The 23,563-nt window shown below is 56.4% G+C and overlaps 1 protein-coding gene across 1 annotated transcript in view; it reads right to left on the bottom strand.

Annotated features, from left to right (window-relative positions):
- LOC141733445 (hexokinase-2) overlaps positions 1 to 23,308 on the bottom strand; it is a 30,775-nt gene extending 7,467 nt beyond the window's left edge. Inside the window, exons 1-13 of the mRNA XM_074563804.1 lie at positions 23,133 to 23,308; positions 14,426 to 14,588; positions 6,625 to 6,773; positions 6,113 to 6,232; positions 4,567 to 4,662; positions 4,303 to 4,402; positions 3,870 to 4,053; positions 3,121 to 3,276; positions 2,719 to 2,952; positions 2,203 to 2,507; positions 1,531 to 1,679; positions 633 to 752; positions 178 to 273 (exon numbers count right to left, since the gene is read on the bottom strand). Coding sequence (XP_074419905.1) covers positions 178 to 273; positions 633 to 752; positions 1,531 to 1,679; positions 2,203 to 2,507; positions 2,719 to 2,952; positions 3,121 to 3,276; positions 3,870 to 4,053; positions 4,303 to 4,402; positions 4,567 to 4,662; positions 6,113 to 6,232; positions 6,625 to 6,773; positions 14,426 to 14,588; positions 23,133 to 23,195 — 1,935 coding nt within the window. The 5' untranslated portion in view covers positions 23,196 to 23,308. The remainder of the gene's footprint in view (positions 1 to 177; positions 274 to 632; positions 753 to 1,530; positions 1,680 to 2,202; positions 2,508 to 2,718; positions 2,953 to 3,120; positions 3,277 to 3,869; positions 4,054 to 4,302; positions 4,403 to 4,566; positions 4,663 to 6,112; positions 6,233 to 6,624; positions 6,774 to 14,425; positions 14,589 to 23,132) is intronic.
- Between the last annotated feature and the right edge of the window lie 255 nt (positions 23,309 to 23,563).

Genomic DNA, 23,563 nt, shown 5'->3' with positions numbered 1-23,563 from the left:
GCTCCGGGGTCTGAAAATCCAACCTCTAGTGATGACTAAGGGTGGTTGTTAAAATTCAGACAGTCATTAGCCCTGTGCTCAGCCCATTAATTTGCTTTACAGGCCAATTAAAGATGCCAAAGACAGCTGGGATGTGGGAGCAAGCAGCCAGCTTCTCACAGCTACGTGGACGCTCACCTCCCTCCTGTGAATTGCCTCCTTCAGCAGGTTCACCACATCTTCTCCTTCACAGCCGGTCGCCTTGAAACCTTTTGTCCACTTCAGGAGAATTCCCTGTTGTGGAAATACCCCACGGTAAATCACCTAGGCTGCTAGGGGAGAGGGCCAGCAACCCCACGTCCACCCGCTCTCAGTGGGCACCAGCCGGCGCGTGGAGGTCAGATCCTCACGCGTGGAGGATGCCTCAACCCGGTTGTCTCCAGAGCTCAAGGGATCTGCCTCTGTTTTGATGCAGAAAAGGAGCTTTTCAGAAGCACTGTCAGCTCCGAGCTCCTGCCTTCCCCCTCTCTTGGGTCTCTATCTGACGTGCCACGCGGTCATCGACGCTGGTAAGTCGAGTTCCCGGTACGCTTTGGCTTTTCAGCCGGCCCTGGGTACCGAACATGCACGCTACGAGGTGGGCTGCGGGTTACCTCATCCAGGTTGGTCTGCTGGCAAGGGAAGGAGAATGTGAATCCGAGCGGGAGTGACACCCCCTTCATTCCCATGTATTCCAGGAAGTCGGAGATGCAGTGGACGATGTGGTCAAAGAGCTGGGTGCACAAAGCGAAAAGGAGAAGTTGCCGTCACAGCAAGAAATTCAGCTGGATGCCAGCCTGCCTGACCTACTGGAGATGCTGCTACATTCCCCAGCCAACAGGGCTTTGAACAGACCACGATGCTGCTCAGCTGCGCCGTGTGAGGTGAGCAAGCCCAAAACGGCTCCTCTTTCACCCTCTTCCCCAGTGACAATGCGGTCATATCACCACGACACCTCCACCTTGCAGGTCCCGTACTGCACCCAGAAGGGATGGAGGGGCTAGCGGGGGAGCAACCACCTTCCCAGGGGTGACACGGAAATCTGGTCCCTCTGCAAGGTATCCCCAGAGCCTGTCTGCTAGAAACACTCCCAGTCCCTGAGCACTGCCTTAAGTGGTTTCCAAAACTCCTTCCATCTGCAAATAAGACTCTGGAGACATCTCCTACCGCTTGTGTTGTGGTTTCTCTATCTGGGAAACGGGGATGATGCTTATCTGCCCTTGCGAAGTGTGTGGGATTCAGGGTTCAGCGGTGTCTGGGAATAACACAATTTCTAACCTTAAGAACAGTCTCAAGCTTCCTAAAGCACATTTCGAACTCCACAGCCTTGGGCAGAACTTGCTGCTCTACAGGCAGGAGAGCACCAGCCTTCCCTCCACCCTCCTGGTTTCACACCCTGGCAAGGAGAGCTCCCATAGTCAGCCAGCACTGGCTGTCATCCACTGCCTGCCACTTCTGCTGCCACCCCAGGGAAGATGCCCTGGTTTTCCACCTCTAGCTGCCCATCCTCACCTCCTCTCCTGTCCCCTGCATGATCTCCACCGGGATGGAGTAGATCTTGTTGTGCATCTCGACGCCGCGCCTCATTCCATTCCTCACGCGCACCAGCAGCACACGGAAATTGGTACCCCCCAGGTCCAGGGCAAGGAAATCTCCTTTTTCTGAAACCCAAGAGAGAATCACTAGGAGAGAGATCCCAACCAGGGACATCGTGAGCGTGGCACAAAGCTGATCCAAATCTGTGCTTCTCCTGAGAGAGAGGACCAGAAACCAAGGTGTGGCTGGGAATGGAGAACAGCAGGTGCAGGTAGGAAGGTGATGGAGAGGTTTGCTCCAGACTTGGGGAAATCCCAGGGTTTCAAGCCAAGGGGCAGGTGCACACCCAAGCCACAGAGAACTGGAAGCGCAACCCAGGACAATGGTGGTGAGAAACCCGCGGCGGTGAAAACCACAGTGAAACCCAGGCTTTGTCTTAAGTTAAGTGCAGAACGTCCCAGAGGCTTAGCCCCTTTTCCCAGTATCGTACTGGTGGTTAAAAAGCTTTGCGCCACTCCCACCACAAAGAGGGAACAGGCCATGGCAAAGGTCCCAGCCCTTCCCGAAGGAGTGGAGATGCTGGGAGCGATGATGCTGGCTCTTTGCCCTGTGCAGGACATACTTGGCCTTATAGACACGGTACGTTACCTGTCCCATCCGGAGTTGAGCACACGTAGGTGGGCAGCATTTTCACCGTTGCCTCTGCATGTGTCTCCTTGCCCAGCCCCTTCTCCATCTCTATCTTCATCCTTTGCTTCACCTCCAGGAGCTGGTCATGGCTCAGCTTGAGCGCCTCCAAAATCTTCTGCCGTGCCTTGTGCTGGGCGGCCAATCTGTAGGCCACTGCTGTCACCATGGCTGCCCCTTTGCCGCTTCCATCTTCTGACCTCACGAAACGGATCTCGCAGTCTGGCAGCAGCTTCCGCACTGTCTTATGGAGGCGCCGGGCAAAGCTACGGAGGAGGAAAGAGGACCTGAGTATGCCACCATGGGTGATGTGACTCTCTGGGGTTGTAAATGACCCTTTGGGATCCAAACAGAGGTGCCCAGGGGAATATTTGGAGATGCTCTGCTTGTGCCGAGCTTTATCCACTGCTGGCAGGAACAGATTTGTGCTCTCCCACCCTCTCTCCCCACCAGCCTTGCCTGTCCTCACGGACTCACTGAGGATGCTTCTTGTAGACTGAGCCATCCACGCCGACCGTGGACCGCAGCCGGTCCACCCCCTTGTTCTCCTTGATGCGTCGCAGCACGGCTGCCAGGGTGGCCCCGCACAGGTTGGCTGAGCGGGTGGAGACGATCTGGCAGATGCGGTGGGTGGCTATACAGTCTTCATGAGATGGCTCCAGGCCCAGCTTGGTGAGGATCTCATGGGCTTTCTGCAGCCCTTCTTTCTCCCTGCACATCAAAGAACAAAAAACGGATTCATGCCTGGAAATCCAACTTTTGCCATCTGAAGTGTCCTGCTTTGCTCAGTGGATAGCCCTGTGATGGGTCCCGTTTTCCCCCAGCACAGACGTCAGGAGATGGGCTGGGACCCCAGGAAGCCATTCGGATCCTACTTACTTCTCAATAGCAGAGACAAATCTGGTCTCAAAGTGGCCAGTAGTGAGCAGATCTGGTGTGAGCTTTCCTCCAAACAAGAGCCCTTCTTTGGCCATCTTCACCAGGATGAGTCTGACCAGCTCTCCCATGTACATCCCACTGATCATCTTCTCAAACCTGCCAACGGGTGAAGCACAAGATGTGTTTGTTTGGCTGCATGTGCTGTGAGGTGGCCACAGATTGATCTTAAAAACACTTGGCAGCCTTCCAGGCCCAAAAGCAATCTAAGCAATCTCCTTCCAGAGTAGTTTATCCCACCACTGAGAAAATAAAGCCATGTTGACATAACGGTCATTCTGCAAGGAGAACTTAGGGCTATCTGAAGGGGTCTGTCAGTTTTCAGAGAGGCCCCCTCAATCCAACCTATGCTGCCAGAAGCCACCTGGGGAATGGGAGATCTGTAGGACTTGGATGTGGACATTAAGTGGTGGCGTTTGCCTTGGCTGGCAGATAACTGCTTTGGCAGGACAAAGAAACAGAAATCAACACATTCAAGTGAACAGTTCCCGAGGGAAGCGCGTGCTGAGTGGTTCAGTTGGGCGTACCAACCAAATTTGTGGTACAGCCCCTGTTTGTAGCTGGAACGGCAGAGGACGCGGTGACCTAATTAACTAGGACGACCTCTTTGGTCCCACTAACGCCAGCGCAATGGGAGGACGGACAATGCAGAGCAAACCCCGAGCCTGAGCCGAAGCCAAGAATCTGCTTACAATTGTTTGCCAGGGTTGAGCGAGCCCATGTCTATCTCACGGTCAAACTCTGTCCGGATGTCGTTGAGCACGCCGTCATCACCGAAGGCCCCCCACTCCATGTTGATGCACATCCGACCTTCGTCCCCTTCCACCAGGTCAATGTGCCTCATCTCCTCCATGTAACAGGCGTTGGTACCGGTACCTGAAGGAAGCACAGGGATGCAGTGAGAGGATGCGGCCTTTCCCCATAATTAGCAACAGCCAAATGCACCATAGAAAGCGAAGATGGAAGAAAACAAACATTGGGCAATGCTGGTTTTCTAACATAGCTATCACCTTTCCTTTCCCCCCCCCCCCAAAAAAAACCACCCTGAAATCTGCAAGAAATGTGATCTCCTTCTGGAGTTCCTGGACAGACGGACCCCAATTCTCCCCCCTTGCTGCAGCTCACCGACAATGAGGCCAACTTCACAGTTGTGATCGTCATAGCCACAGGTCATCATGGTCCCAACGGTGTCATTCACCACAGCCACGATGTCAATGTCAAAGTCCTGAGATGGCAGAGAAGAGATTGAGTCAGCGTGGCCAAAACAGATGGAAACATCTCTGCTGTCCCAGGGGAGCCGAGGTGCAGAGCTGTAAGTGTCCTGTCGCAGGGAACCACGTGCCCCCATCCCACCACCCCGGGAGCTGATAGACCTGTTCAACCTCTTACCCCTCTTTTCTTGATGGACTTGCGCAGCAGCGACACCACGTCTTTCCCCTCCACGCTGCTGCATTTGAATCCCTTTGTCCACGTAACGAGGATGCTCTACGGAGAAACAGCAAGAAGGAAAGCTCGGAGGACGGCCCCACCAAGCCACGGGTCTCAGGGGCTCCCCGGTGCAGGGCAGGGGCTGGATGGACACACAGCACAGCAGGTGAGTCCCTCCCCGTTATCAGCTTGTGAGCTGCCGTATCAGCACTGGTTTCCGTGTCTCCATGCAGATAAAGTTTATGGCCGTGAAATAGCACGCGAGTCGCTCATTGCTCTTGCCAGCAAGAGGAAACGTGATTCCCGTAACTGGGTTTTATGGGCCCCTGGAGCAAAACCTGTTCCCAAGCCTACAGAGAGCTCCTTGCCCCGTCCCTGCAGGATGGGGGTCCCCCCGTCCCCAGTGGCTAGAGGCACCGGGTGTGTGCACACAGTGCACACGGCAGAGCCACCGCTGGCACCTGGCCGGAGGCTTCGTGGTGCCCTGGAGGAAGGGAAAGGACTCGATGGCATTGGAAATCTCCAACCCTAGAGCCCCAGATGCCTTAGTGAGGCAAACGCCCGCCCTGCCCTGCCTTACAGACGGGGAAATTGAGGCACAGAGAGAAGCAATCCGAACAAGGTCACCGGGGACAGACGCTTCCTCTCCCAGCTCCTTTATGTTTTTTCTTTTACAGCCCTTGTTACTACCATGAGAAAAGCGTTAATCTTCTTCCTCATTACTTTTGCTGAATCACTCAGGCACAAGAGCATGACTTGCCCCATCCCTGGTACAAAATGCCGCCGCATTCCCAGCCCGGGGAGGACGTGCTGGATCACCAGCACGCCATGGAGCCGCCCTCCTTTCCGATCCTACCCGAGAAGCGGGTGAGATAAGGGCAAGGAAAGCACCAGCCCCCCCCCGCCATGAGCAAGAGCCTGGCTGAGGCCGTGGGTGGCAGGAGAGGGGCCACGTGCTTCGGCTGGGCTCAGCTCGTCGAGATGTTTAGTCTCCCAGCGAGGTCACCGGCTCCCGGGGGAGAGCCAGCACGGCTGAGCGGAGCTGACAGCCATCGATTCCTGGCTGCCTGGAACATGGCGAGCAGCCGGGGAGGGTGACCCCCCCCCGGCTCTCTTCTGCCTGCATGCATGACGGGGGATGTGATGCTCGGCACGTCTAGGCTGCCTTTGGCTGCGGGCAGCTGGAGCTGCTCTCCTGCCGCAGCCGTTCTTCTTCAGCTCTGTCTGCAGAGGGGGCAAAGCCGCTTTCCACGGAGGCTTCCCTGCAGAGTGGAAGCTCCGAACGACCGGCACATTACACATCACCTCCTAGACCCCTGCGAGTCCCAGGACACAGCCTATGCTCCTATCGGCACCAAGACCTTACACTCTACCCAAACCCAACGCGCCTAATTAAAAGCACGAGCTGAACTGGTGTGGCACAGCTAGTGCCCCCAGCGAGAGCTTGCCCCCATCCCACCGCATCCCAGCCACAGCCCTCGGGAGGAGGCGAGACCGTCTCACTCACCTCATCCAGCTTGGTCTGGTGACAGGGGAAGGAGAAGGTGAACCCAAGGGGGAGTTTCTTGTCTTTAATTTTCAGCTTCTCCATGAAGTTGGCCAAGCACTCGGCGATGTGGTCGAAGAGCTGGAAGAAAAGCAAAGAGTGAGCCCTCACTCAGCTGCCCTGACCAAGCCAATGCGCCAGAGCAGCACCTGCATCCCTGCCTGCCTCAGGGACCAGTGGTCTGTCACCCACATCACATCTCCGTGGTCCTCACCCATCACGGTTACTTGGTGTCAGGAATTAATAGCTCCAGGCAAAGGAAGGCACGGATCTCCCCGGATCCTGCTGGGCAAGACAGCAGTAGGATGCTGCTCCAACCCCATTACACAGCTCAGGGTCTTGGGGTGACACCAGCCCTCCCTCCAGGCAGCAGAACTGCCCCAAGATGGGTCATTCTCCCTCTATGGGGAAGCCCTGCAGGTGGGGGGCTGCCCAGGAGAGTGGGGATGGAGGGGGAGAGGGGCTGAACTCACCTGCACCCCACTGCCTCGCATGAGCTCCTCGGGGATGGCATAGATCTGATTCTCCATTTCAACCTTCTGCAGGCCATTGTCGGACACCTTCACTCTCAGCACACGGAAATTGGTGCCACCGAGGTCCAGCGCCAAGAAGTCCCCATCCTCTGTGGGAGCCCAGAGACAAGAACAACCATTAACTTGGCAGGTCCCTTTCGGCAGCATCAGTGCCCGCACCAGACAGCCCTGGAGCGGGCCTGGAAGTAACCAGCCACATCAAACTATGAGGGCAAGGCATTATTTTTTAATCTTTTTTCATTATTTTTTATTATTTTTATTATTATTACTACATTTTATATTTTTTTTATTTTATCCGAGCTGTGCCTGTATTTCCTGCCCCTCCTCTGCCTCCCCTGGCACCCCTATAGCTGGTGGGGGGATCAAAACAACATCTTTGAGATGTATCTTGATGCCCTGGGTAGGGTGTGCAGAGGTGGTGGCTGAGCTGGGAGGGCGTCTGCTGGCAGAAGGACACATCCCATCGGCCCCATCCAGACAAGCCCATGCCCAAACCAATGGCACTCCCAGGGGAGAAGAGCTCCAGCCTCAGGTTCCATAAGGCAGAAGGCATCAGAGCTCTGTTCCTGACCCTACTGATGCAGGATGCTGGCGAAAGCACCTCAATCTCCAGCCCAAGCGGTTAAAACCCTGCTAGCAAGCTGTTGAAACGCTAGAGTCTGCCTAAACATTCGATACATGGAAACAAAACACGTGTTCGGGCACGGAAAAAACCCCCACGTGTTCACCCCTGCCCTGCCCCAGGAATCTCGCGCACTCCTGGCATGTGGCTTCTCGCCGAAGGCAAGATTGAAAGGTGTAAGCAGGAAACCGGGGAGGAAAAAAAGACGCAAAAGTCCTTGGGGGACCCATTGCTGCCTTCCCTGGGCAGACGTGGGAAGCAGAGTGTTGGCCGAGAGGAGCCCCTGCTGTTTCCAAGACCCAAGGGCTGAGCCCAGCAGGTTTCACGTCCCATTTGTTTTTATTGCACCAGGGCACCAAGGCTGAATTTCGGACCAACTGGGACCTGAGATGCGGGAAAAGCGCCAAGCTGGCTGTTTTAAATACCTAGCAGTGTGGGGAGAGAGATGGGGGAAAGCCCTCTATCAGCACTGTTTGATTTCTGAATGCATTAAATGTGCTGTGCTGGCTCCCCTGGGCAGATTACAGCGCCCGGGGGCCGCATTGTGCCCGCCGATGCTTTTACAAAGGGGCTACAGTTGAAACAAAAAGTGTGGTTTATTAGTATTCAAATGACACCAGGCCAGCCAGCGTCTCCAGTGACTCCAGCTGAAAAGGCAGCTCCCCGTCCAAGCCGGCGGGGCGTCCATCTGTCCTGGCATCTTTCCTGGGGCTGATCCTCCGAGGACTCGAGGTGAGGGAACTGCGGATGGTGAGGGACTCGGAGCCCAGGCTGAGAGCAGCTTTATAAAGTCCGTCTGCTGCCGAAACGGTCTATTAAAGGCAGCCCTCGTGCTCCGAGGAAATAAGATGAGGAATAAGAGGGTTCTGGAGATCTTAAGCAGCGTCCGACAGCCTTGCCGCTTGGGAAGGAGAAGGGGAGCGCTGGGGGGCGTCAGTCCATTACTCAAGGGGGGTCAGCTCATCACCCCAGGGGTGACGCCGGGCAGGTCGGATCCCGGCTTTCGGTGGTACCAGCCCACGCCAAGCCTCCCTGCGCAGGCCGCGATGCCCTGGCTGCAATCACATCGGTTAAGGTTACATCCCAAAATCAACTGGCCAGTGGGTTGGGGAGATACCGAGGCACTTAAATCATTATTTTAACCAAAGCTGAACTTCAGCCAGGTCCCTGTGCAGCCTATGGCCAACCCTCGCTTTACCTCTGGAGCAACACACCCCCCGAGCCTTGCAAGAGCTGTTAACCCAGAACCACGGAGAAACCTGGACCCCATCGAAGCTTTGCGACTCGTCCCTCCTCAAACAGCACCCTCAGCGTAGCTCTGAGCGAGGCAGCGTAGCCAAGAGATGTCCAGTTCACCGCTTACAGTGCTGGAGAACGGCACGGGAGCGGGCAGAGCACCGGAGTGCCCGAGCTCATGCTTTGGGGCAGTCAAACCCTGGATATTCGTTTCTCCTCCTTGCCTCACGCCTGCATTGACCCTTTGCAGGGATGAGGTTTAAACCAGTTTGGCAGCTCATTTTGCAGACTATCCGCCAGCCACAGGGCATGCCTCGGCCACATCCCCTTTACCTGGATGCTGAAAAATGCACCAGGAAAACCCGCGGTGAAGCTCTTCACTGTCCAGATGTCACCGGTAAACCCACTGTGGGGATTTAGCTTCGGATGGGCAGAGCTGGACGCCGTGCCTGACTGGGCCCTGCTGGCATCATGTTCTGCCCCCAACAAGGGTAAAGTTGTACTCCTGCTTGCCTTGCCGTCGGCACGGATGCCGTTCCGCTTGCTAGCAGAGCATGACAAATACCTCAGGGGGCTGATAAATATGCCAGGCCTAAGGATGCTGGAGCCAAGAGGGTCACAGGTTGCTCAGCTCCTTGGAGATAATGTGGGGAACCCAGGAGGAACAAACATCTCCCCAAGAAAAAGGCCAAGGAGCCAGGGTCAGAGCTGTCCTCCCATCCTGCCCAGCCCTCCACATGCCTGGTATTTCGGCCAAACCATCCCTGCAAGGCTCCATGGCCCACAGAGCTGTATCAAACCAGCTTTCCCTTGACCTGGTTCCCACTTACCCTCGCCATGAAGCAGCAGCAGGACCCAACCTAACAACCAAAAGTCCCCCTTAAAGCTGCTCAACAGCCACGCGAGAGGTACAGGCTGGGTGGAGAATGCAGGGAGAGCGGCCCTGAGGAGAAGGATTTGGGGGTGTTAGTGGGCGAGAAGCTCAACACGAGCCAGCAACGTGCGCTGGCAGCCCAGAAACCCCCCGCAGCCTGGGCTGCATCCCCAGCAGGGTGGGCAGCAGGGCAAGGGGGGAATTCTGCCCCTCTGCTCCGCTCGGGGAGACCCCCCTGCAGTGCTGCCTCCAGCGCTGGGGACATCAGGAGGACACGGAGCTGTTGGAGCGGGGCCAGAGCGGGGCATGGAGATGCTGGGAGGGCTGGAGCCCCTCTGCTGGGAGGACAGGCTGAGAGAGCTGGGGGGGGTTCAGCCTGGAGAAGAGAAGGCTCTGGGGAGACCTTGGAGCCCCTTCCAGTCCCTAAAGGGGCTCCAGGAAAGCTGGGGAGGGACTCTGGAGCAGGGAGGGGAGCCATGGGACGAGGGGGAAGGGTTTTACACTGAAAGAGGGGAAATTTAGATGAGATATTGGGAAGAAATTGTTTGCTGTGAGGGTGGTGAGCCCCTGGCCCAGGTTGCCCAGAGAAGCTGTGGCTGCCCCATCCCTGGAGGGGTTCAAGGCCAGGTTGGCCGGGGCTTGGAGCAACCTGGGCTGGTGGGAGGTGTCCCTGCCCAGGGCAAGCAGGGTGCAGCTAGATGGTCATTATGGTTCCTTCCAGCTCTAACCATTCTATGATTCCCAGGTGGATCAGCTTTGCAGGAGGAAAAAGGCAGCAAAATCTCCCTCGGAAAATTCCCAGGCTGAAGCAATACGGTTGCGTGATGGGCTCTGCTGGCTGACACCACCTCTGGGTCCTCCCTTCGATTAGGGCTCCCTCGTTATGTGATAAGATAGAGGCTGCAACGCTGAGCTCACAAACCAAACAGCGAGCTCTGATTCCATTTGCTCTCAGCAAACCACCTAAGGGTAAGTGCCGAAAAAATGCTTTGGAAAAATGCCTGCGCTCCCTGGAAGAAAGTGCAGAGGAGTTCTGCTCTCCCTAGAAATAGAGCCGGGACTGGGGGACCGGAGCAGCTTGTGCAGGATCATGCCCCAGCGTCTCGGAAGTCGCTCACCCCAGACCTCCCACCTTAAATCTCAAGGCTTCTGACCGACTGCAGTCCCATTTTGTAGGAATCCTCAGTCGAGTTGGCTTAATAAAATAAAAAAAAAAAAGAGAAAGAAGTTGGAGCAGGTCCAGGCTCTGCCCCCCCAGGGAGATGCAGGATGAGGCGGAGGATACCAGACCCTGGTGGTTCCCACTCCATCCTCATCTGCGGACACTCTTGCCAGCCCTACCCTGCGTCTTTGCAGCGAGCTGCGAGGATTCAAGCAGAAGAGGGAACAGAAAAGCCCCAGTGCTTGCATCAGCATCTCCCCCAAATTAGCGCTGGAGAGCAGCAAAGGCCTTATGCTGTATTGGGTGCGAAATACTGGGTTTGCAGCAACAAGAGATCCGGGATTAATCTGGTGGCTTGGTTTGGATGGAATCGGGTCCAGCAAAGAGCAATTCACACTGACCACGGTGAGAGTCATCCGGCAGCGATTCCCCAACGCCGTTCCTTGCTGGGGAACGCGGTAAATCACTGCACGAGGGAGTCTGGGCAATGAAAAAAGCATTTTCTTTAAAGCCTTTCAAGATCACAGGCCACGCAAGCTGGTTGTCTTGCAGAAGCCAATGGTTATTGGTAGGAACTGAGCCCACTGCCCAAGGGAAGGCTGTTGTAAAGACCCTTCAAGATGTCCAGCCTGGAACCACCCTTTGAATTTCCAGAGATTTGACCACCAAAGTCCCGCAGCATCCTCCTGAAAACCCCAGGCTATGGATATCAGCTGCTGGGGCTTAACGGAGGATGCACCAGAAGATCCTTTTGTCAAACATCGGCATGGAGGAGGAAACACTGTAATACTGGTAAAGCCCAGAAAAAACAGGAAAGGAGCAGGGAGGAAGGTGGTGTCTGCACCAAGCAAGGAGAGCCCTTGCCTGGGGCCTCCAAGGAAAAGCTCGTCTGGGGTCTGTTTTTCCCCACCAGCCCGCAGCTGGATGCCCACTGCCTCACCGCAAGCGGCGTTTCGGTGGGTGCTGAAGCTGAGCAAAGCGAGAGAAGTTGCTTTTAGGAGAGATCCCACTTCAGAAGCAGAAATCCGCCCCTCGTCTTATGTTGCCTCAGGAACGGCAAAGCCACCACGAGAGCTGGGTCTGTGTTTTGACTTCGACCCGCAGATGTGACCTTGTATTTCTATAAGCGCCTCTCATCCGCCCGGATCCCGGGGAGCTGCCGGCTGCGCATTAGACAGGGCATAATCCGAAAGCAGAGACAACTCGTGCTATAGCAAGGAGGGGTAGGAAGGGCAGGGATGCTCTGGAGGAGGAAGGTGTGGAGCCCTTGAAGCCGGCGTGGCACCAGCATTGGGTCAGAGCTGGCATGGCCGCAAGCAGGGCCGGAGCGGAGGAATAACCTGTCTTGCAGGTGGGAGGCAGCTGCTGACACCCGAAGTGGGTGGGAGCAGGACTTCGTGCCCAGCCGAAGTCAGACTTTGCCCAGAAGCTTCATAAAAAGCAAGAAGAAGGAAGGACGCACCCCTGGACATTGAGATCTTCCCAAGCCATTGTCACACCGCCTTGTCATGAAGTGACGTGCCAGGGGAGCTGGCGGTGAGCCGCAGAGCTGGCCTCAGCTCATCCCCGTGGCACCGACCTGCTACCTTCAAGTCCCCCCACCAAAACCCAACCGTGGAGACACTGGTGCCACTCACAGCCCAGATCCAGCTGGAGCCATACAGGGAATCCCAGCTCTTGGCTCCCTGGGGCTTGCTCAAAACCCTCCCATTTTCCAGTCCCTGGGCAGCTGCAGCCCCGTGACTGCCCCAGCATCCCTTTGGCATGACATTTTCTGTGCTGCTGTGCCCCCGTTCCCCCCACGCTGACCTTGCTTTGGGTGAGAAATGCTAGCTGGGACACTGGAGAAGCTGCAAATGGGGAGGATACGGTGAAGGAAGCCAAGGCTCACTCTTCCAAGGGCAAGGAGAGGGATTGCACCTTCTCCCCAACACGGGCCAGGGTGCTGAGAGCTCTGACACACGCTCCGCCAGCACCCAGCAGCTTTGGCTGCAATAGTTCCCATGCCCAGGGGCGGCATTCCAGCTATCCCTGTAATTAAAAATATTCTCAAATGTTTAAACAGGTTGAAATCTCCGTCCTGGGGCTGGGAGCCAGGTCCAGCTTTCGGGTGTACGTGCACCGGGGGCAGCAAGCAGGTGGGATGCAGCAGGCAGGATGGCTCTGGGTGCAGGGATGCTTCAGTTCTTGAAGGGGCTTATAAGCAAGGTGGGGACAGACTTTTTAGCAGGGCCTGCAGCGAGAGGGCGAGGGGTAATGGTTTTCAGCTAAAGGAGGGGAGATTCAGACTAGATATAAAGAAGTTTTTTACACTGAGCGTGGTGAGACACTGACCCAGGCTGCCCAAAGAGATGGTAGATGCCCCATACCTGGACACAAGGCCAGGCTGGACGGGGCTCTGAGCAACCTGATCTAGTTGAAGATGTCCCTGCCCACGGCAGCGGGGTTTGGACTAGATGGCCTCTAAAGGTCCCTTCCAACCCAAACCATTCTGTGACGCTCATGACTCCCCAGGGACTTGTCCCCTCAGACCTCACCAAGATCTTAGCAGCAAACACCCACCCAGAGCTGCCCAGTGATGCAGACCTTCAGCTCATCACCTTGGCCCTTGCCTCAAGAGAGCGGACAGCCAGCAGAGATGGGGTTTTTTTTCGGTTGTTTGAGCATGGCTACCTCTCAGGTATACCCTATTTACCACCATCACTCAACCATCGGGCTCGCACCGGCTCCGCATGCTCCTCAGGAGAAGAAACTCCGCTCAGCCCAGTCACTGCCTGCTGAGCCCAGGTCGCTCGAGACTCCAGCCCACAGCATCTGCTGGGACCCGCTCACCTCCAGAAGCCAGGTATGAAAATACAGCGGGGGCGAAACAGCTGGGGATGGGGAGGGAAGGGCAGATGGGTCTTTCTATCAGCTCCCTGCCTCTTTTATTCACCTTTCCTGCCGGCTATCAGCAATCTCTGCTGCTGAGAGTTCGCAAGGACCCCCGCGAAGGTGTCAACGCTGGAGCAACCCCAACTCTGAGCAACTCCAGCCAACAAGGACCGACCAGGCCACGGACTTTCCCCAGGGTTGCTGCCAGCCCAGATGCGGAGCCAGGGGCAGCTCTGGCTGCTTGGGGCTCTCTATCCCTCCCCGGCATCCAGCAGCCAGCACTGCTGCGTCGGCTTCAAGCACCGGGAGACTCGGCAGGTCCCGGGTGACATCAGCATCGGCGGGCAAGAGGCGATGGCTGCCGTGACAAAGCTCCTTCCCAAAGCACCAAGCTAGGAGAGGAGGTGCAAGGAAATTTCCCATACAGATGCTCCAGAAAGCAGGTTTGGGGCTTGAGAGGAATAAGCCGGAGCCTGAAATGGGGATGTGCCCGGCTGGGAGCATGCTGCAGGCAGCCTGGCTCCTGCTGGCGCGGGAAGCGGGCAAAAAGGCCCTATTGTGAGAAGCCAAGTCTAGAGAGCCCCCTTCTCCTCCGGTGGCCCTCGTGGCATTCAGAGAGCAGTTGGCACCGCTGCCCACTTCAGTGCTAATGAAATCTGATGAGCCGGACCCGTGACTGTCTCCGTCCTGCCAGGAAGAGCACTCAAGAGCTGGTTCCCACCCCCACCCTGCACCAGCGGGAACTGGGAGCTTCCCCAGTCCCAGCACAGAGGGGCAAACGAGACCTGTCCCCACACTAAGCCTAGCTCAGCAGAAGCAGGATGAAGCCCCGAGGAGCGGGAGTGAAGGTGGCCTGTTTTGGCAGCATCGTGAGGATGGGTGGCCCCAGCCCTCCCTCCTGGCACCTACTGAGTCTTCCCCACCGTGCTTTCCCTCTGCTCTCTGGGAGGGAGCATCTCCCATCTCATGGTACCTGTCCCATCGGGGGTGGATCTCACAAAGGTGGGCAGCATCTTTACTGCAGCGGTGGGGTTGGTGTCTGCTCCCAGCCCCTTCTCCATCTCCTTCCCGAAACGCTGGGACACCTCCTGGAGGGTCTCCTCCGAGAGCCGCATGTGGTAGAGGTACTTGTCAATCTGAAAGGTAGAGAGAAAGCCAAAAAGTCAGCTGGAGGGTTGGGGACATGGGCACAGCCCCTGTGACGCATTCGGGACGGCGTTCAGCCCCCCTCCATGTCTGCTGGGGCTGATGCAAGACGCAGGAGCAGGTCATGACCCATCCCAAAGGGCAGGACATGGCTGTGCCAGCACGTTGCTGACACGGCACCGCTGGCAGTGCCGCAACAGCTTATCTCCAGGCACACCAATAACACCCGCCACCACTCATGCACCTCTTCCTGAGTGTCGGGAGCTGCTCTCCAAAGAGCTCACCAAACACCACCCTGCGCCCTCCTCGGCGGCATTCCCTTGCCCAGATGGGTGCCAAGGTGGGAACACCAAACCCTGCGGAGCTCCCAATGCTCCGCAGCGTCTTCTCCACTCATTCACCTACAGACACCCAAACAGGTTGCGACAGAATTAAGACCCAAACTCGACAACCTGGCCTGCCCAGGCTGTGAGTCAGGAGGTCGGTGCCGGAGGTTTTCCAGCTGCAGAGCCCTTCCTACGTCGCGGCAGCAACGTGCCTTGACCTTGACCCCCAGGGCGTCTTCCTACGTGAAGGATGCTCGTCAGGAATCCACTGCCCATTCATTTCTTCGCTGCTGAGATCACTCCTACAAAGGGGTGCTGAGAGCTACTCAACCCCCTTGAGCAAACAACGCTGTGTGACACAAGTGGGTGCCGTGGCCGGAAAGGGAAGAAATCCAACCCCCTGCTCCTGGCAATTGTTTATACCCTTATGCTAAGGCTGTGAAGATGCCCGGCTCCTTCTAGAAATGGCATCAAAGCATCCCGTCCCTGGGAAAGGCATGGAGAAACTCCTCCCCAACCCATCCATTAGCACCGTGCACGTCTCCGCAGCCTGGCTGGAGCAGGGAAGGGAAACGGAGAGGCGGACAGACTGACAGCTCCCAAACTATGCCCTGTTTCAATTAACTTCACTTAAAATTAATTAAAGGGCAGCTGCAAGCCCTGCAAAGTCAAGAGGAAAACTCCACCCAGTTAGCTCACCTGTCTGTAGGCACGTAACATAAGGTCATCAGAAATCAAGCATGATTTTTTTTTATAAGGCTACGCTATAGGAAATGGGCATTTTGTGGGCGAGTAATAGCCATCCGCCCCAGCGTGACCTCGCTCACGGATGCAGCTGCTCGGACCTTGGGCTGAACAAAACAGCTCTACTGTGGTTTTGGCTGCCTGCGTTTCAGGCTTGGGATGCTCCCGCGTTATCCTTTATCCTCCACCAGCTCTGCTGGAAATTTGGAAGCTGAGTCCCCAGTTGCTCCGCTTGCTGCAGCATGGAGGGAGGATGGAGGGAAGCCCGGCTGAGCGTGCTCCAGGAGAGATGCTTTATTCCCTAGGGAGCAGCATCCTCACCGGCGTGATGGGTAAATCCTGATTTCCCTCTGGTATTTTTAGCTCTTTTCCATTAATCAGGAGCAGAGAGCGCGGCCTGCCGGCTGGGAGACCGGGCAGGCGTGAGGAAAGGATAAGGATAAGAAAACCTGGAGGTTTCCCAGTGCCGGCTGTTTACCAGCACCTCCTTATCCACCCCAGCAGCAGGAAGTCAAACACTCCCCTCCTTATCCTCCTATTTGCTTTCGCTTGTTGAAAATCGCCACCCATGTACTGAGGCTCCGGTTACTGGCACAGGGAAGGTGGCCTCTGCCCCAGCTCACCTCCACCCTCTCCCTCCTCTTCTGGCTTCCAGAGGCCCCCAAGGTCCAGAGCCCACCTCCACCCCAGCCCCAGGGTAGGAAATCTCCTGTTTAGCTGCCCCAACGGTTATGGGTCGATGCCATCAAGCCAGGACAGACCTCCCAACCCCATTTCTTAGCTATCAGCCAGAGAGATGGCATTATCCCGGCTCGCTGGGGCCTTTCACAACCTCCTCGGGAGCCATCGACCTGCCACTTGGCACGGGGAGGACCTCAGCCAGGCTCCATCGCCTCTACAGCACCATCTGATCTGAGGTGTTGGTGGTAATTAGAGATAAACCTGGCTGGTACTGGGTGTTCCGCCTCCCCGCAGCCTCTCCCCCTCGTGAGACCTTCCTTCACTGGACTTCTCTGGCAGCCTACGGTGGTCTGGGTGGCCTGGTGAGACCATCATGAGTGGGGATGGGGTCCCAAGGAGGTGTCCCCACCCCAGCAGTGGGGTACCACACCAGCAGAGCTCGGGGCAGAGCTTCACTCTTGCACGAACCCCATGCTGCTGATGTTCTGTCCACCACCCTGACTTTCCCTGCTTTTCCTCCTAGACTCGCAAGACGCTGCTGGGGGAAGATGTCATCCCAGAGAAGCCGGGTGCTTTGGAAGCTCAGATACACAAGAAGTCATCGCTGTTTTCTCCTCGATTCCTGCCCAAGGCACGGGGCAGTGAAGAAGTTGCATGCACGAACCGTCAGCCCCCACAATCCCAGCGCAGGGAAATGATGTGGAGGTTTCACCTCCTTTCTCCAGGACAGGCACCGCTCAGCACGTTCCCCATGTCCTCCAGGCTCCACCGTACCAGGAATAATCAGCAGCGTGAGAAACAGGGTGACCTTCTTCTAATCTCCAAAGCCCTTTAAAACCTGGATCATCTTCTCCTACGGACGTAGACGTCGTTCCACTTGGCAGCTAGGGCAGGTCAGGGCATTCTGCAGAAGGGCTCCGGGGCGGCAGCAGCTCAGTACGGAGATCCCCTTAGCGTGCACCTGAGCCCCACCACGGGAGAGCCATGGCCACCTTCATGCCCAAGGCTCCCCAGCCCCATGGCCCAGTTCGTTACCTCAATTACCTCCCTGCACCCAAGTGCGTCCTTGAATCATAGCAAAGATCTGATAAGACAGGGGAATTTAGTCTGCAGCGCCGAAGCACGAGTATCTTTCAAGACAAACAACCTTCTTGGTTGTTTAACCTTTTTTTTGAGAGGATTGCCAATTCCAAATAAATAAAGTCACTAGGTTAGGATCCAGGACAGGGCAATTTAATTCCTGGAAAGCTTCCATCATAAATAACAGTGTTTCCCTGAGGAAATCTAAGCTGAATGGAGGAGGAACAGATCTAAGCTGGGAAGCGCTGGGAGTGCTCACAGCTGAGGATAGTTGCATGCAGGGCAGGAGGTTTTGTTAATGAACCAGGTCATTATGAGTTTTTTGAAGTAAAACTGAGCAAATCCCCGTCTCTTAGCTCTGGGCTGTCTCCAAAGGTTCAACCAGTTTCTATGCTGGGTGCTGGGGAAGTGCCCAGCGTCGCCCTTCCCAGCTGCAAGGCCACTGTTGGGCAAGGTCCATCCACCCCAAGGCTGAAGAAACCTCAAGTTGCCCAATTTTTGCCGCCAGCTGGAAACCGGCTGAGCTGTGCCAAGCTTCAAGTACCCCAAAAGCCGCAGCTGAACGATGCTCTTCTGCCTGAAGCCCTCTCTTCACCCTCCCGTTGGGGCTGGACCCTAAGGGGTAAGTACTGCAAATATATTAGCCTGTAAATAACTTCATTCCGATTCAGTGCCGCTATGATGGAGAAAAAAATTAATTCCTCGGCTTATAAGCTTGCAAGATGGTCCCGTCAAGGCAGCTGCTTCTGGAGTGGGAAACCCCTCCCTCATCGATCTGTCCCGTATCGCTGTCCCCCCTTGGCGGGAGGACGCAGGGGCGGTGGTACGGCTCGAGCGGTCCAAAGGAGGGAGGATGAAGAATGCCGTTCCCTTCGCAGCGGTGGTGGGGACCCTTCTCCCCCTCGCTCGGTGGGGATGTGGGGCGGCATTGCTGTCGGGGATGGAAATTACAACGTGACAGCGGCTTCCGGAGAAATGCAACCGTTTCCTGCACAGCAAACGGCGGTGGGGAAGGGGGAGGGACTTGTGGGCGGTTTATTCTGGTGCAAAAAGGTCTTGGCTACATCTTCCCCATTAATGGTCCCAGGCCCGGGAAGGGGAAGCCACCCTTCTTTAGTTTTAGTTTTGTTCCGGATCTCTTTCCAAAGCCACGAGTCTGGTGAGAACCGGACTGGGAGTAAATGTTTCCAGCCCTCCGGTATCTCCCCACTGTAGTTTTCAGCTGGACGTGCATAATTTCAGCAGCGTTTGGGGAAGGAGCGTAACACGGAGAGAAGCTGGCTGGTTTCTGGGCTGGATTCTTTTCCTTTTCGTCAACATAAAGTCAAATATTTGTGTACAAGAACAACAGAGAGAGGTTGAAGTTTGGGAAGGCTTGAGCACTCCTAACCCCCCGGTGTGCACAGTCAATCCTCTCTCCAGGGTAATCTCTGCCTGAAATTATTTTTTCTTTAATTTGCTTCCCTCCTTACCCCCAGTTTTTGACTTAAAACATGCTGCATTTTGAAAAATCACTGAAGTTTTTTGGAATACCATCTCTCTGTTTCTTTCAGAGGGGGATGCTGTACGAGCACCCCCCAGCAGCTACCAGGGCGAGCCGGCAGCCGTGTCCCTGTCCTGCCTGGATCTGTGTCGGGATGTGACAGATTCAGGGAAACTGAGGCAAAAGGAGTGGCAACGGTTCACCGAGGTCACAGGGTGAATCTGGGAAAGCATCCAGCACAGAGAGCGGTTTATTTCCTGGCTGGGGGCCGTAACCGGGCACACACTTTGCAACTTTTATTGTCGGATCAGGGATGGGCACTGCAGCAGGGGACAGACCCTGTGCCACATCCTCAGCTCCTGCATACTAAAAACCAGTGCTCCCTGTCCCCGTGTCACCACACCGTTACCCAGCCTGGTTCCCTTCAACACGGGGAACTGGCTCGTCTCATTCCCCAACTCCCCGCCTTCGGTGACACGGGACTGATGCTGCACCCACCCTTCTCCAGTCCTGACCCCGGCAGCACCCACGTCCTTGGCTGCTATTGAGGGTTCCGCGCCAAATTAAACCCCACGTGCCTTCCCCGCCACAGCCAAGCCTCTGATGACACACGCCTGGAGTCATCTTGAACCCGAGTGAGTCAGATGGTTTCCTGCTCGGCCGGTTCCTCCCCATCCTCGCCCCCCCTCCCCGGGACGGCAGCTGAACCCCACGCCGGAGGTGGAGCCTGGCACCCATGGCGAAGAAATCACGCTGTGGAGCATCAGCGGAGGCCGGGGACCTGTCCTTGGGTGACCCCGCAGCCCCACGAAAAGCCCAATTGAACCAGGAAAACATTCTGGTTTCCAGCTCAGGAGTCGGAGACGTCAAACTGCTCCCAGCTCCCACCGGCCCTGAGCAGCCCCAGTCGGCCTTTGAGCTGGCCCCCTGCCCACGCACCCTCTTTCTCTCCTGTTTGGAACCCAGAAGGTCTCTGGGGCAGACAGAAGGGGCACTAGACCCCTCGTATGCTGATGGATCGGGGCGCCCTGCTGGCACCGAGACACACACACCCCCCCCCCGAGATGCTGGGAGCATCCCACCGCGCTTGGGGAAACTGCGGCTGCACCCGTGGCAGCTCAGAGGAGACGCCGAGGAGCAAGGGGATGCGCGACAGCTCCCCAGAAATGCCAAGGGTGGGAAAGGCCATCCTCCCGCTGACCTTGGCACATTTAAGAGTTGTTAGTTGGTTTCCAGGAATTTGCAATCAGGCGTCCCTCCCACAGCCGCAGAGGAGCCTGTGAGAGGCAGCCAGGGAGGAATCAGCTAGATAAACCTAATCCACCTAGGAAAGGGAAAATAAAACCAGAGACAAACCTGCCCCTGCATCTGGGAATGGCTACAAATATAGGAAAATTAACTCCATCGCCAGTTTTTCTTTCTTTCAAAGGAACAATGGGGAAGAAGAGCTGCCAGCCCGGTTATTTAGCTCATTCACCTCCCGTCACATGACAAGATTGAGGTTTGGGGACCAGGAAACCCAGCACGAGCCGGAACATCCGAAGGGAACATGGTTCATGCGCGGCAAACTTTCAAGCCGGGATCTCAAAGGACGCGGCTGAGGTTAATTAAAGTTTGCCCAATCCGTTGGGGGTTTAGATAAGTTAGTACGGCACCCACTTCCCAGCTGGGCAAAGCGAAGGACGGGGGTTTGGGGACGTACGTGACATACCCCCAGGTGGGCAGCAGAGCAGGTAAAGCTGCCCCATGGCAAGAATTGGAAGAAAAAATCCTATTTGGGAGGCTATTTTCAAGGCCCTGATGTGAACACAAACCACAGCTGTTGGAAAGAGAACTTTCTTCCCACGGCCGAGCTCCTTTTCTGCCCAATCCAAAGCGAAAAGATGCCCAACTCGAACACACCCCAGGCTACTGCCCTAAAAATCTTTTCCCAAAGGCAGTCTTAAATTCTGGGTGAAGCCTTTGGGTTTGATTAAAAAAAAAAAATAAATCGCAGCTTTCCAAGAATTTCAGTCCGTACATCTCCCTGTGCTGTGGACTCCCCCCTCCTTGCCTGGGAAGATTTATAAGCCAGGAATAATTTTTGCACCCACGGTGAAAGCATCCAGCTCAGAAACCCAGCTGCTTCCCCTCTTCCCCTTGCAGCGAAGCCGAGCTCCGTGCTCTCGCTGGAGGCTGTGCCGACCCCAGCTTTCCTTTACCTGGAGGCTTCACAGCCATTTGTTTAAAAATAACCTGGAGAAATCCAGTTGTGGAGGCAGCTGTTTAGGGCTGGGAGAGCAGAGCCATCTCCCGCAGCAGCCATAACCCTGGATGACGGCTCCTGGATATTTTTTCCCCTGCACGTCTCAGCAACCCATTTTGTTTGGGCTTCAGAGCTGGGAGGAAAATGAAGCCGGTTCCTGAGGCTTTGCACACCCTTTTCCCAACAGGTAACGAAGCTGAATACCTTAAACCAAAACCTTCCCTCTCCATTATTTCCAGCTCCCGATAAGGAACTCGTAAGCTGCCCGGAGCCTGAGAGGCAGAAGTCGGGCCGTGCCGCTGGCCTATTTCTGCCATCGGGTTACACAACCCTTTCCCGTGGATTTGGCTGTTGCACAACCCTGGGACACTCGCGAGCGGAGGGAGAAGCCGAGCCGTATTTCCTTACAGATCGCTTTGCATTGGGAAGTTATTTCTACGCACTTTGCTTGGTGGTTTGCTTTTTTGGTTTGGTTTTTTTTTTTTTAATGATCTTTCTTGTTTTACTTCCTATTTAATGCAGCTGAATGGCCAACGTGGCGAGTTTTGTTTCTCCGTCGGCGTCCCCAGCATTAGCTGATGGAACAAGCTGGGGCTCTCTGCAGCCATGCATTTTGTGTTGTTTTTTTGTTTTGTTTTGTTTTGTTTTTTTGGAAAGGGGGCATTTGCAAATCACGACCCCCCCCACACCAAGGCACCGTAAACCCGGTAACAGGAACCACTGCACAACCTCAGGACTCGGAGCTGAAACCCTCTCTGACATATCCTTAGATGCCCCAAACGCTGGAGGAATAGCCTGAGCCTTCACGCGCAGTCTCCCAGCCAGCATTTTTTTTCCAGGAATCATTTATTTAATACTTGCTGTTTCGAGCCTATGCGCTGTCCTGCCCAAACAAAGGCCGGCTGCTTTGCACCAGCCAGAGGAGAGCAGAAACACTTGCATTTTTCAAGTGCCTGAACTCATGAATTACTGGTGACAAACGTTCCGCGCATCCCAACGGGACACTTTGACTCGCAGTTGCGGTCCAGAAACAGGCTCCGATCGTTCAGAACCCGTAAATTAAGGGAGGGGGAAGGCAAGAAGCTGTTTTCCATGGCAGTGCGGTGGATGGGGGAGCACAGCCCGGGGAAGGGGAGCCCCAGGCGCTGCATTTGCCTCCGAGCTCGGAGCAACACCCGCCCTCCCTCCCCCGGCACCCCCCGCCCTGCCCCGGGCTAACCGGGAGGGCACAGCCGGAGCCAGGGCCCCGCTTCCCCGCAGGGACCTCGTCTCGTCGCCCGCAGGGGTCCCGCCGAGGGGCTCCGGGGGATGCTCCGCGCCCGCGGATGCTGCGCGCCGGCGGGAGGAAGCGGCGACACGTGCTTGCGCGGGGGACCCAACTCCCGCGGGGGCCGCCGGGGAGGGGAGCGAGACACACACACATCCCCCCCCCCCCCCCTTCCTCCTCCTCCCCCCCCGCCCCGCTCCGCGCCGCCGGCCCGCGGGGGGCGCCCGGCCAGGCGGGGTCCCGCAGCCGCCCGCCGCGTCACGTACCGCACGGCCGCCCCGGCGGGGCAGCGGGCGGGCCCGCAGGGCGGCCGCGGCGCCTCCCGCCCGGCCCCTCCGCTGCCCGCTGCTTTTACCGCATTTCCCCTTTTTTCCTCTGTGGCTTTTTTTTTCCTTTTTCCCATTTTTCCTTTTTTCTTTTTTTTTTTTTTTAACTTTTCCCCCCTCTCCTCTTTTACTTTTCCCCCCTCTTTGTTTTTCTGTCTCTTTTTTCCTTTTTCCCTTTTTTCTTTCTTCCTTTTTTTTTTACTTTCCCCCTTTTTTTGTTCCTTTTCCCTTTTTTTCTTTTTCCTCTTTACTTCCTTTCATTTACTTTTTCCCCCCTTTCCTTTTTTCCCTCCTTTTTTCTCCCTCCCTTCCCCAATCTGTCCTCGACGACCCCTTTGTTCCACGCATCTTCCCCCCCCCGCCGCCCCCCCCCGCCCCTCACCTTCTGCGCCTGGTCATGGTTGAGCTCTGTGAAGAAGTACGCGAGCAGGTGGGAGGCGATCATCTTGCGCGGCGGGGTGCGGAGCGGTGCGGAGCGGAGGCGGCCGCCGAGCCGAGCGCGCGCCGCGGTACTCGCTCCGCGACAATGTGGCTCATTGAGGAGGTTCCCCCGGCCCACGAGTGACGCGCCGCCGCGGCGGCTTCTCATTGGCTGAGCCGCGAGGGTGTGTGCCCGGCGCGGGGCTGCCGCCCGCCGCTAGGGGGCGCCGGCGGGAGGGGCGAGATGGGGTGAATGGGGTGAATGGGGAGGGAATGCGGGGTGAATGGGGGGCACTGGGGTGAATGGGGGGCACTGGGGTGAATGGGGGGGTGAAGCGAGGGGTGCTGGGGTTAACTGGTGCGGGGTGCTGTGTGGCGGAGGGGGAACAACGT

Source organism: Larus michahellis, chromosome 20 (genome assembly GCF_964199755.1).
Source record: "Larus michahellis chromosome 20, bLarMic1.1, whole genome shotgun sequence".
In the NCBI taxonomy this organism is placed as follows: Eukaryota; Metazoa; Chordata; class Aves; order Charadriiformes; family Laridae; genus Larus; species Larus michahellis.
This window is presented reverse-complemented; position numbering and strand designations above follow the sequence as displayed.